The sequence below is a fragment of the Rhipicephalus microplus genome, chromosome X (assembly GCF_043290135.1).
Source record: "Rhipicephalus microplus isolate Deutch F79 chromosome X, USDA_Rmic, whole genome shotgun sequence".
Classification (NCBI taxonomy): Eukaryota; Metazoa; Arthropoda; class Arachnida; order Ixodida; family Ixodidae; genus Rhipicephalus; species Rhipicephalus microplus.
The window spans coordinates 293,480,073-293,494,084 of record NC_134710.1 but is presented as its reverse complement, the minus strand read 5'-3'; the positions used below and the strand labels follow the sequence as shown (position 1 = coordinate 293,494,084).

Below are 14,012 nucleotides of genomic sequence, written 5' to 3'. Positions count from 1 at the left end.
ATTTCAATTTGGAACAAATGGCTTAAGCGAAAGGGTCAACTTGGAGGCTAGGGAATTGTCGTTGGAATGTGCAATATCGCCAACTAGTGATATTGGCCAACTTTTATTTGTTGTCTTTGCAATACACCAGATTAATCTACTGAGCTCTTTCTACAAGGTGCTATGGCATCCTCATAAACTAAGCCCCCAGATTTCTTGCTTCTCTTTCCCTAGAGCTTTCAGTGACTGTTGAAATCTGTATTCACTATTTTTGTAGTCATTCAAAACCAAGAAAGTAGAAACACTGACGTTCGGATGATGTGCGGTGCTGACATTTGCATTCACAGCTGTTGAAGACACTTTGGCAGTAAAACCACGATGATCACAGTTGCTTGGCTTCTGACTGTGCTTTTGAATTTTATGTGAGAAAGTGAAGAGCTTGTTGTCGGATGGTTATAGTGTGTTCAGTGTCACAACTTCTGTCTCGAAGGAGGAGGAAGAAAGTTGAAGTGAAAGGACAGGGAGGTTAGCCAGTTCTTGGACCGGCTGGCTACCCTGTGCTGGGAAACGGGGTGAGGGGAATAAAAGATGATAAAAACAAATGTTGCTAAGAGAGAGAGAGAAATTAGAAAAAAAAGTAGCGACAGAGGAAAGGCTACATCAAAGAGTACAAGACACTGAAGTCTGGCTCTAAGGCTAGTTGTCCGCAAAAAGTGCAGCAAAGCTTTCAAAGCCTTCTGGGCTGAGGATGGGCTCGGCCAATGACCCAGAATCTTTTCTTCCGACAAAGGCCGCTCATCCAATCTATACCGAGCTGCAGTCAGTTCTTGTCTTGGCGCGTTGAAATGGGTGCAATCACATAGAAGGTGCGCGATAGTTTCTTCGCTGCTGCAGTAAGTGCATGTAGAAGAGCTGGCCATTCCAATGAGAAAGGAGTATGCGTTCGTAAAGGCCACTCCAAGCCACAGGCGGCATAGAAGAGTCTCCTCAGCTCGTGATATCCCTGAGGGAAGACGAAGCTGCAGATCGGGATCCAAGTTATGCAGGCGCGCGTTTGTGAAGTCTGTTGAGTTCCACTGTACTAGTGTGAGGTCATGTGCAAGCGAACGAAGTCTTGTAGCTGCGTTGGTTCTTGAGAACGGGATGGCTGTGTATTGGGTACCGCCGTGTGCAGATCTAGCGGCCTCATCTGTGCAGTCATTGCCATGTATACCGCAATGACCTGGTATCCACTGATACACTATGCTGTGCTGTTTCTCGATTGCTTGGTGATGAAGAAGCCTTATTTCAGCTACTAATTGTTCATTAGGTCCATGGCGAAAGGGTGACATAAGACATTGAAGAGCAGCCTTCGAGTCCGAGAAGGCAGGCCAAGTTCCTGAAGGTTCTTCAACTATAAACTCCAGAGGTGGACGTATGGCGGCGAGTTCTGCAGCTGTCGATGACATCAAATGCGATGTCATGAATTTGATTGTGATGTGCCTCGCGGGAATAACCACCGCCCCTGCTGTGCTTACTGAAGACAGTGAGCCATCCGTGTGAATGTGAAGGCGTCCGTTGTGCTTCTCTTGCAGGAAGAGTAATGTGGCCTGTTTCAGGGCTAGATGCGACGACTTTTTCTAATTTTGGATGCCAGGAATTGTAAAAAGGGCTTTGAGTAGGTGTAGGCACCACAATGGTATCTGCAGCCATGCTGCATGCATGAAGTGCAATGGAAGAACTGCGCAATGCTGAGCTACAGTTGCGCTGAACGCTGAGTGGGGCCTAGAAGTTCGAAGTGATTTGAGGTGATGTGATGCAAGCCGAGCAAGATGTCTTAGGTGCATTCTCAAAGCGTCTACACGGATGTATGCGTCGACTGGATAATCACGCGCAATGATGACTGTCGCTGCTGTAGATGCGCATCTGTCTCGAAGGATGCTGATTTAACTAGGGTGCTAAAGATATGTGAACTCCTGAAGGGCCATTTGTTCTAAATCTAAGCATTTTTTTGGCACAAGAAAATGCTGAGAGCTTCATGCAATGGCATTTCAACAGTTCGCATCGATTTAATGCTTGCCTTTAGTGTCTCTTTAAGGTGATACAAGTGCAGTTGTAAAACGTTCGTATAGCTGTAGGGAAGTTCTTAGACCTTGCTGCCTGAGCCAGCAATGCTTTAGCTGTAGCACAAGATGTATGACCCCAGAGCAGTGTGTCTCCCGGCTCCATTTTTTTCAGCATGAATCGAGAAGCCTCTGCCACAGACACTCTCATGTAACATATAATATTTTAGCATGAAGTATAACATGGAAAACCTCCCACAATGTCACACAATGTCTTTTTTAGGTTTTCAGTCGGCCTTGGAATTTTTCCAGATTAAAATCTGGCAAAGTATATCTATCACCATCACACTAGCTAAAACCATTCCGATCCTCAGGCTATTGAGATTGAGCATTGGTACAGGTGGTAAGTTCATTAGTACTTCATAATAAAAGAAGCTGCCACTGTTTAGCAGGACATAGTTTTCTAGACCCTGACATATTCCTAAAAAAAGCATTCAATTCTAATAAACACAATATTATTGATGCCAAGCTACTACTGTATGGAATAAGGGCCGGGTATATGAAACTCAATTAAATTATCAGCTACCTACCAAATTGAGTCATATTTGTTGGTACAGGATCAATATTGGGCCCTAGTTTGTTTATCCATCAGGATATTTTATGCAATCCTGATGATGTTGTCTACGCGAATTACATGAGGAGGAGAAATGAACGTTTATTTCTCAAAACGGTATAGCGGTGTAGGTTCTGCATCTACCTTAGGTGGGAAGCCTCCTCATTCCAGAAACCCTCTAACCCCTTCACTGCCTCCTTGGCCCTGGCGATAAGACGTCAATTTTTGTCCAGGTCCTCCAAAGCAAGCTTGTTCTCCCACGTTTCGAGAAAGTGTTTGTTTTCTTGAACAGCATCGCAGGTATTCGGCGGAGTGTCCATGCAGTACACATACAGACCTATCGCCTCTGCCTAATTACATGAGCGTTTTTTTTTTTCTGCTAGCTTATCCACTGTTCTATCTGTGGCAAATTTTTTACTGCAGTTTCCATCAGAATGATTAATTTCTTTATTACTGCACCCATTTGCAAAGTTGCTAGTTGTGCCTAATAACAATTCAAATAATGTGCACCTGATGCAAGAGAGAGCAGTTTGATTTATTAGTAGCTCACTGTACTATTACTGTGTTTCCTCTTTGTTTTCCTTACCGTGTCCTTAATGTCCGCGTAATGTATTTGCATATTCTTCCTGAACTCATTCTATTCACAGTTGTCTTTGAATTATTATATGCTACATTTACCCAAAGTATGACTTCAGGCATTTGACATTTACAAAACCCAGAAGACAGCACTAATTATAAGTAATTAACTTGGTAAAATCCATACCTACCAAAGAATACCAAAAAAAGAAAGCACCGGCATTTAGTCACATGCTCCTTTCCATTTCCATCTTTTATCAATCAAACGTACATATATAGGCTCAATATTATATTTCTATTATGGTCTGACTTGAGTCAATACTGTTCTGTAAAAATCAAGTTCTCTTTTTTTTCTTGCTTGACAGTAATAAAAATTTTCATTGCTCTGTACAGTTGCTGAGCAAACAGCACTATAACTGGTGAGAGAAGTGTTTTTTTGTTTCTGGAATGCAATCAATTGAAGGTCTTGCTTAGAGGTGTCCAAGCATTACTCCAAGCTTCAAGCACCCGAAGACAGACCTTCATATGCCCAGCGCTCATCGTTTGCCAAGCCAAGTTTGCTGGCGTTTTTCTTTAGCAGATGGCAGTGTTCACATTATCCTTGCGCAGTTTGTTTTCCTTAAACTTCTCACACACTTGATATCAATTAAATGAACCTTTAATTTCCCAAAACAATGTTTGAGAGCTCAAAAACTCAAGGTCACCCTAGGTTGGAGGGTCTTTCATTCCAGGAATTCTCAGCCCACGATCGCCTCCCGGGTCCTAGTGAAGAGTACTCATGATTGCTTAACCCCGTGTGGAGATCTTGGCTTCGAAATCGACACTAACCAGCAAAGTATAGCTAATGCAAGAAAAAAAACGATAAAGCACATGTACGAGATTTTCTTTCACTTTACTGAACCTTACACATGATTATCTTATGCTTCGTAACCAAATTCCACCAATAGCATCATGCTAGCACTTTCTCTTATTTTACTGAGCCGTGCTGATGTTATGTCATTGCAAATATAGGGCTCAAGCAATTGCTTCTGCAGTGAAAAAAAGACAACAAGGAATCATGCGAGTAAGCAATTAAGCTCAACGCTCCATTGTTAACATTTATTGAGGGTCCCCGATGTCCAGTGACAGTAAATCACGTCGCATTTCCTTATTATTCTGTGCACTCAAAGGTGATGAAGAGGGGAAAGTTATGCTTTTCTTGGCCCTACAAAAGTATTGCTCACACCAAATACTGTCTAGTTTTACTAGCCAAGTAAGCCATCACTTGGCGGCTGGCTTTCCTTTGTCGGTCGTCAACACTGTCTCGGGTGAATAGTTTGGTGGCTCTGAAAAGTATTCGTCGACCGACCGACCGACCGACCGACCGACCGACCGACCGACCGACCGACCGACCGACCGACCGACCGACCGACCGACCGACCGACCGACCGACCGACCGACCGACCGACCGACCGACCGACCGACCGACCGACCGACCGACCGACCGACCGACCGACCGACCGACCGACCGACCGACCGACCGACCGACCGACCGACCGACCGACCGACCGACCGACCGACCGACCGACCGACCGACCGACCGACCGACCGACCGACCGACCGACCGACCGACCGACCGACCGACCGACCGACCGACCGACCGACCGACCGACCGACCGACCGACCGACCGACCGACCGACCGACCGACCGACCGACCGACCGACCGACCGACCGACCGACCGACCGACCGACCGACCGACCGACCGACCGACCGACCGACCGACCGACCGACCGACCGACCGACCGACCGACCGACCGACCGACCGACCGACCGACCGACCGACCGACCGACCGACCGACCGACCGACCGACCGACCGACCGACCGACCGACCGACCGACCGACCGACCGACCGACCGACCGACCGACCGACCGACCGACCGACCGACCGACCGACCGACCGACCGACCGACCGACCGACCGACCGACCGACCGACCGACCGACCGACCGACCGACCGACCGACCGACCGACCGACCGACCGACCGACCGACCGACCGACCGACCGACCGACCGACCGACCGACCGACCGACCGACCGACCGACCGACCGACCGACCGACCGACCGACCGACCGACCGACCGACCGACCGACCGACCGACCGACCGACCGACCGACCGACCGACCGACCGACCGACCGACCGACCGACCGACCGACCGACCGACCGACCGACCGACCGACCGACCGACCGACCGACCGACCGACCGACCGACCGACCGACCGACCGACCGACCGACCGACCGACCGACCGACCGACCGACCGACCGACCGACCGACCGACCGACCGACCGACCGACCGACCGACCGACCGACCGACCGACCGACCGACCGACCGACCGACCGACCGACCGACCGACCGACCGACCGACCGACCGACCGACCGACCGACCGACCGACCGACCGACCGACCGACCGACCGACCGACCGACCGACCGACCGACCGACCGACCGACCGACCGACCGACCGACCGACCGACCGACCGACCGACCGACCGACCGACCGACCGACCGACCGACCGACCGACCGACCGACCGACCGACCGACCGACCGACCGACCGACCGACCGACCGACCGACCGACCGACCGACCGACCGACCGACCGACCGACCGACCGACCGACCGACCGACCGACCGACCGACCGACCGACCGACCGACCGACCGACCGACCGACCGACCGACCGACCGACCGACCGACCGACCGACCGACCGACCGACCGACCGACCGACCGACCGACCGACCGACCGACCGACCGACCGACCGACCGACCGACCGACCGACCGACCGACCGACCGACCGACCGACCGACCGACCGACCGACCGACCGACCGACCGACCGACCGACCGACCGACCGACCGACCGACCGACCGACCGACCGACCGACCGACCGACCGACCGACCGACCGACCGACCGACCGACCGACCGACCGACCGACCGACCGACCGACCGACCGACCGACCGACCGACCGACCGACCGACCGACCGACCGACCGACCGACCGACCGACCGACCGACCGACCGACCGACCGACCGACCGACCGACCGACCGACCGACCGACCGACCGACCGACCGACCGACCGACCGACCGACCGACCGACCGACCGACCGACCGACCGACCGACCGACCGACCGACCGACCGACCGACCGACCGACCGACCGACCGACCGACCGACCGACCGACCGACCGACCGACCGACCGACCGACCGACCGACCGACCGACCGACCGACCGACCGACCGACCGACCGACCGACCGACCGACCGACCGACCGACCGACCGACCGACCGACCGACCGACCGACCGACCGACCGACCGACCGACCGACCGACCGACCGACCGACCGACCGACCGACCGACCGACCGACCGACCGACCGACCGACCGACCGACCGACCGACCGACCGACCGACCGACCGACCGACCGACCGGCCGGCCGGCCGGCCGGCCGGCCGGCCGGCCGGCGGCGGGCAGGCAGGCAGGCAGGCAGGCAGGCAGGCAGGCAGGCAGGCAGGCAGTGGTAGGTAGGTAGGTAGGTAGGTAGTGGTAGGTAGGTAGGTAGGTAGGTAGGTAGGTAGGTAGGTAGGTAGGTAGGTAGGTAGGTAGGTGTGCATCGAGTTGTGCATCGCCACGTCATGCACAACTCGTGATAAGTGGGCAAGACCTGCCCTCCCCCTTCTTCTGCAATTTATGTTGCATTAGAGTGCCTCCATGTCACCCCTGCCCACCGCAGAGGGTGACAGGTGAGGACATAGAGGATCTCTTTGGTGTGTGGCACAGATTCTTCACCTATGTTGCAGTGTTCCTATGCTCAGTCGATATCACAAGCCAATGCCCCATTTAGAAGTGCAGTGCGAACAAGAAGAGCAGCTGATGTTCAGTGTAAAATCCGGCATCATAAGCTGCACTGTTGATCACAATCAAGCCTGGTCGGGATCTAATTTCTCAACAGCGCCCGGCTCTCTTCTGCAGCTTGCGTGAGAGAACCAATCATAATCATGAAATAAGATCAGGATCAGAAACGACTGTGATCAAAAGTGGCCGTTTGACACCAGTATAAGCGAGAACGTTCAATTTGAAATAGGTTTTTTTCATGGTTTGTGCCAATGTAACTTTTGGAAAACATGATCATGAATGCACAGTATAAGCATTGCGCATGTCTCAAAATGGCCAGACCTGGAGAGGAGCCCTTTTTTGTTACACTTTAGAGCCTCCACCTAATTCCTCAAAACTGCATAAAAGCCAAGACAAAAGCGTGTTGAATATAACATTGCTGTCCACTTGTACAACCAGCTTCTGATATTCTAACAGAGCATATTGTCTAATATGGTTCTTATAAGCGTGTTCAGGGCAGCTCAACACAGCTCCCACTGGCCTTGGGTGCTGTGTGATTCAACATATTAAATAAGTATTTTTGCCTTTTGTTCCAAGCTGATTCATACTGAACTTACCAGGAGCAAGAAATGTCCCAAAAGCATTAGTATGGCCCTCATTTCCAAAACAATAATTTATGGAATTTGAATCATGCTGGTAATAGAGTAAACAGAGTCCTTTTTCCTTCCTGTCTTGCCGATTATGCTTTTCACTAGCTTTTTTTTTAGATTTACTATTTTTTACATATATAGGGCCATCACCTAAACACCCAAGATAGTGGAAATTGCTTGATTGTCTTAATAAAAATATTTATTTGTCCCATGCACACATCAACAAACAGCCAAAAATGGTACACTGGTCCGGTTACCTCAGACGTTCCGTGATGGAATCGCAGGTACTGTGGCCAACAGCACCACGGCGCCTTCTCACAGCTGCACACAGCGGAACGCCAGAAAAATCGCAAGGTGTCACTTTTGCAGTAACTCTGGAAGCACTGAGTGATGATATTGCTATGTAGTTGACATATCAGCGTAACAATACATAACAATTTCATCACAAAAATGCTAAACTTGTAGAGGCGATGCTCGGTGCAGGCCACTTCGGTGCTTTCATTTTAAATGTTCCACGGCAGCGAAAAAGAGCGTGCCTCGCTAAAATAAACCATTGCTCGGTAATCTTATCACATGTGTCGATTAAAAAAAACTGACGCAAGATGCACGTTTTGGGTTCGGTGGAGCATCTGGAACAAAGGCATAGAAGCGGCGGACTCTGGTCACTGCGACTACAAGTTAAATATACTGTCGCGATATGATCGCTTGGTGCAAAAGCAACACCTTGCAATTTTTTTGGCTTTGCGTTGTGCACACATTTCAAGGGAGCAAAACTGCAGGCTGGTAGATAGGAACGGATGCGCTTGCGCAGTGCGCACTCTCGAGCTTCTCTGGTAGCCGTGAGAAGGGGCTGCACTGCTGTTGGCCACGCGATCCTGTGGTCTCCAAAATTTTAGTCGCTGCAGGACAATCACAATAAAACACAAAACAAATAAATTATGTGAACTATTTTAATGTTCCGAAAATCCTGCAGAGTTCAGTAGAGCATGCATGAATTCCAGTAAATACTGAGCACTTGTAGCCTCTTTCTTGACTTTAGTCTGTTTATATGTTTCTTATAAAATCAGTCACACTGTAGATCACGTCTTTATGGCAGAAGTAGAGCTTGACACGCAAAAATTTCTCCTTCGAGCACACAGTCTCGATCAGAAGAGTTCGGCCAGTGACACATTTGAGGAACTGTTTGCGCATTTTCTTGTCCCAGCTGGTTCCATCCCTCACGCAGCACAATTCAGTGTCCACGAGGGATGACAACTGCGACTGAATGGGCAAGAGTGTAAAGCGTGCATCCAGTGTTCCGACATTATTCAACGTGACCCATTCATAAAACCCGAAGTCCACGAACATCACTTTCAGACGCTCGCCATCACCGATAGAGACAACCTTTGCTCGGTACCACAAGTTGTTGCGGCTGGACCTGGCAGCGACGAACTCACCAACCGACTTTGCAAAAAGCCTGTTTTCTAAGAAACTGCCATACCTGCAAATGTCCTGCATGTCGTCTATAAGGCCTAGCAAAGACTCTCCCAAGCTGAAAGCACCATCTTCCATAGTAAGTCTATCAAGAGTCTTTCTCCCATAGAAGAAGACTAAATAGAATTACCTGGCACTTTCCAGCACTAAGCAGTTCCTCAACACGGTCTCTGGTTCCAGGTTCGTGCGGCAAATCACGATATATGAGGTATGACCCCTTCTTGATTTCTTGTTTCACACATGCCACTTGCTTGCACGATTCTATGATGCCGCTCATTTCTGACAGGTCTTTCACCGCTGAGGTAGGCTGTCCATACCACTGATCGGGTGTCAAGATGAACGTAACGTTGATGTCTATAATGTTTCTTTGTGGCACAAACGGTGTCAATTCAAAGCAGAGAGAGCTGCGACTCAGCGAATTAACACTTCAGGCAGAAAAAGTGGAGGGTGATTTGTCCAACACCTCACCACTGATCGTGGAGTGAGTAGAAGAGGACGGGCTCACCTCGCCATTGATTGCGGAGCGAGTAGAGAGTGATTTGCCCAACACCTTAACGTTGATTGCGGAGAGAGTAGAAGGCGATCTGTCCGACACCACGGCGTTTATGGCAGTCCTAGCGCGGCCGATTCGATAGTCGGCGCAGATTTCATTCTCAGTGCAGGCTTTACTCTCAGGGCAAATGTCACCTTGAATGTAGATTTCGTTCGCTCCTATGGCTCCATTTTCGGTCTTGGTGCTTCCCCTTTCGGCCAGCATCTGCTCGACGACGCCTTCGCATTCACGCTGGGAATGATCGTTCGCATCGGCTGTCGGTTCAACAACAACACGCGGGGCATCTACTAGGTAATCCAAGAATTCTGCGAAGCCGTTATCGACAAGGAGTCGGGCCACACTCCGACGCCGCATCACAGGGGGGGCATCGGGAATGTTGATGAACAAGTCCACCTGGTAAACACTACCATCCGATAGGCCATGGAATACGGCGTCGAAGTAGTAAGGTTTGCTCCTGTCGACGAGCCTTTGCATGTCATAGCAGGAGCTCTCCAAAGTTGGCCTGATTCTCCGCATGCAGCAGGCCAATGATCGGCAGGGATCGCGGGCTTCGCTATCACTCATGGGGTACACACAGTGCAGTGGGACAACATCGACGCGGCCTTCGTCGACGTACAGGACATCGGCCAGAACTTGTGTGCCCGTAACATCCCTGCGAATGTCCGTCACCCGTGCGCGCAGTGCCTGCCTGTCGGAGTATTGCGGCAATGCCACCATGCAGTACGTGCCAATGGACGTCTCTAAGACATGCTGGCGCTCCTTCTCAATAAAATATATCGCATTGTCAATGAATTGGCTTTCGTTGTCGGTAAGTCGCAGAAATAGTCGGTTGGGCCCCTTGTAAAGCGTCACGTAAACCGAAAGGCTCTTGTTGAACGGCACGTCCGGTCGGCTCGGAACTTTTGTTAACTTCACTGGAGGCACAGACGCGAAGCGTGCTTCGGAATCCATGTCGAGTGTGAAAACTGGTAGGTGTTCTGTGACGAGACTACGCTGAACTTGCATGCCGTAGTGTCATCCTCAGGCGGTACTCAAGGAGGGCATCAGCACGGAATCCTAGTGCTTGCGCCGAGGTTCTACGTCAATTTATGCTGCCCAGACAACAAGCACCGGCTGCACGACGAGGCACAAACAAAGAATTCGTGGCAAGACGGCAATGGCGGTCCGAACGCAAGCTCCACGGATGCGATCCGCGCGCGCACGTGCATCGCGTGCCTCTGCACAAGCGCTGCTTCTCAGCTGGTGTGTCTTGGCTCGACGTGCTTGCGCGTCAACCAAAAACAAAAACTACGATGACGGTGATAATCAACGTTATTCAACCATATGATCAAATAACTCTGGTTGAAAATGTGAATTTTGTTGGCATCGCTGCTTTGTAATAATTCGTGCAAAAAATATTGAAAACTTTTAGCTTTCACCACCAACACACATCGCAGGTGACTATCATCTCGCACTGTTTATCTTTCGCAGCCGCAGCGGCCATGGCGCTTCCTGTATTTAAAATGCTTGTAATATGTGTTTAATTAACAAATATAGGCTGTTTGACTTGTCAAACACATGCCTAGTAAAATTTTTGTAGTTTCATCATCATCATCATCAGCCTGACTACGTCCACTGAGGACAAAAGCCTCTTCCATGTTCCGCCAGTTAACCCGGTCCTGTGCTTGCTGCTGCCAATTTATACCCGCAAACTTGTTAATCTCGTCTGCCCACCTAACCTACTGTCTCCCCCTAACCCGCTTCCCTTCTCTGGGAATCCAGTTAGTTACCCTTATTGACCAGCGGTTATCCTGTCTACGCGCTACATGCCCGGCCCATGTCCATTTCCTCTTCTTTATTTCAACTATGATATCCTTAACCCCCGTTTTCCCCCTAATCCACTCTGCTCTCTTCTTGTCTCTTAAGGTTACACCTACCATTTTTCTTTCCATTGCTCGCTGTGTCGTCCTCAATTTAAGCTGAACCCTCTTTGTAAGTCCCCAGGTTTCTGCTCCGTAGCTAAGTACTGGCAAGATACAGCTGTTATATACCTTCCTCTTGAGGGATAGTGGCAATCTACCTGTCATAATTTGAGAGTGCTTGCCAAATGTACTCCACCCCATTTTTATCCTTCTAGTTTCTTCAATCTTGTGGTTAGGCTCTGCGGTTATTACCTGCCCTAAGTAGACATAGTCTTTTACAACTTCAAGTGCACTATTACCTATCTCGAAGCGCTGCTCCTTTCCGAGGTTGTTGTACATTACTTTCGTTTTCTGCAGATTATTTTAAGACCCACCTCTCTGCTCTCCTTGTCTAACTCCGTAATCATGAGTTGCTATTCGTCCCCTGAGTTACTCAGAAATGCAATGTCATCGGCGAAGCGCAGGTTACTAAGGTACTCTCAATTACTTTTATCCCTAACTGTTCCCATTCTAGGCTTCTGAAAACCTCCTGTAAGCACGCGGTAAATAGCATTGGGGAGATTGTGTCCCCCTGCCTCACACCCTTCTTGATTGGTATTCTGTTGCTTTCTTTATGAAGCACTATGGTAGCAGTTGATCCCCTGTAGATTTCTTCCAGAATGTTTATATATACTTCATCTACGCCCTGATTCCGCAGTGTCTGCATGACGGCTGATATATCTACTGAATCAAACGCCTTCTCGTAATCTATGAAGGCTATGTATAGTGGTTGGTTATACTCTGAGCATTTCTCTATTACCTGATTGATAGCATGAATGTGATGAATTGTTGAGTAGCCTGTTCGAAATCCTGCTTGTTCTTTTGGTTGATTGAATTCTAATCTTTTCTTTACTCTGTTAGCAATTACCTTTGTAAATAGCTTGTATACTACAGAGAGCTAGCTGATCGGCCTCTAATTCTTCAAGTCCTTGTAATCTCTTTTCTTATGTATTAAGATGATGTTAGCGTTCTTCCAAGACTCTGGTACCCTTCCCGTCAGGAGACACCTCGTAAACAGGGTGGCTAGCTTTTCTAACACAATCTGTCCTCGATCTTTCAGCAGATCTGATGTTAACTGATCCTCACCAGCAGCTTTGCCTCTTTGCATGCTCTCCAAAGCTTTTCTGACTTCTTCTATCATTACTGATCGGGTGTCATCTGGGTCACTGCTAGTTCTTATAATATTAAGGTCGTGGTTGTCTCGGCTACTGTACAGATCTCTGTAAAACTCCTCCGCTATTTTAACTATCCTATCCATATTGGTAGTTATTTTGCCGTCTTTGTCCCTTAGTGCATACATCCGACTTTTGCCTATCCCAAGTTTCCTCTTCACTGCTCTGACGCTTCCTCTGTTTTTCAGAGCGTGTTCAATTCTTTCCATGTTATACCTTCTTACATTGCATACTTTACGCCTATTAATCAACTTTGAAAGCTCTGCCAGTTCTATTTTGTCTGTTGTGCTTGACACTTTCATGCTTTGACGCTTCTTAATTAGGTTCTTCGTTTCCTGGGAAAGCTTGCCAGTGTCCTGTCTAACTACCCTGCCTCCAACTTCCACTGCACACATTGTAATGATACTCGTTAGATTATCATTCATTGTATCTACGCTAAGGTTGGTTTCCTCACTAAGAGCCGAGTACCTGTTCTGCAGCGACACTCTGAATTCCTGTACTTTCCCTCTCAGTGATAGCTCATTGATTGGCTTCTTGCGTACCAGTTTCTGTCGTTCCTTTTTCAAGTCTAGGCGAATTCGAGACCGTACCATTCTATGGTCACTGCATCGTACCTTGCCAACCACTTCTACCTCCTGCACGATTCCTGGGTGTGCAGTCATTATAAAGTCTATTTCGTTCTTATTTTCGCCATTAGGGCTCCTCCATGTCCACTTGCGGTTTTCTCGTTTTCGATAGAAAGTATTCTAATTCCGCAAATTATTGCGTTCTGCGAATTCTACCACTAGCTCTCCTCTGGCGTTTCTAGTGCCGATGCCATAATCTTCTACTGCCTGGTCTCCAGCCTGCTTCTTCCCTACCTTTGCATTAATGTCGCCCATCACTATAGTATACTGTGTTTTAACCTTACTCATTGCCTATTCCACGTCTTCATAGAAGCTTTCAACTGAAGCGTCATAATGGCTGGATGTAGGCGCATAAGCCTGTACTACCTTCATCTTGTATCTTTTATTCAGTTTAATTACAATACCTACCACCCTTTCAATAATGCTATAGTATTCCTCTATGTTGCCAGCTATGTTTCTGTGAATTGGGAACCCCACTCCCAGTTCTCTTCTGTCTGCCAAGCCCCGAAAGCAAA

General features: G+C 49.5%; 1 protein-coding gene across 1 annotated transcript; it reads right to left on the bottom strand.

The window, feature by feature from the left end:
• Nucleotides 1-8,669: 8,669 nt before the first annotated feature.
• LOC119161399 (uncharacterized) lies at nucleotides 8,670-11,005 on the bottom strand. Its single transcript, XM_075876614.1, has 2 exons — nucleotides 9,637-11,005; nucleotides 8,670-9,326 (listed from the first exon to the last, which is right to left on the bottom strand). Exons 1-2 carry the CDS (start codon nucleotides 10,762-10,764, stop codon nucleotides 8,778-8,780), a joined length of 1,677 nt encoding a protein of 558 aa, XP_075732729.1. The 5' UTR covers nucleotides 10,765-11,005; the 3' UTR covers nucleotides 8,670-8,777.
• Between the last annotated feature and the right edge of the window lie 3,007 nt (nucleotides 11,006-14,012).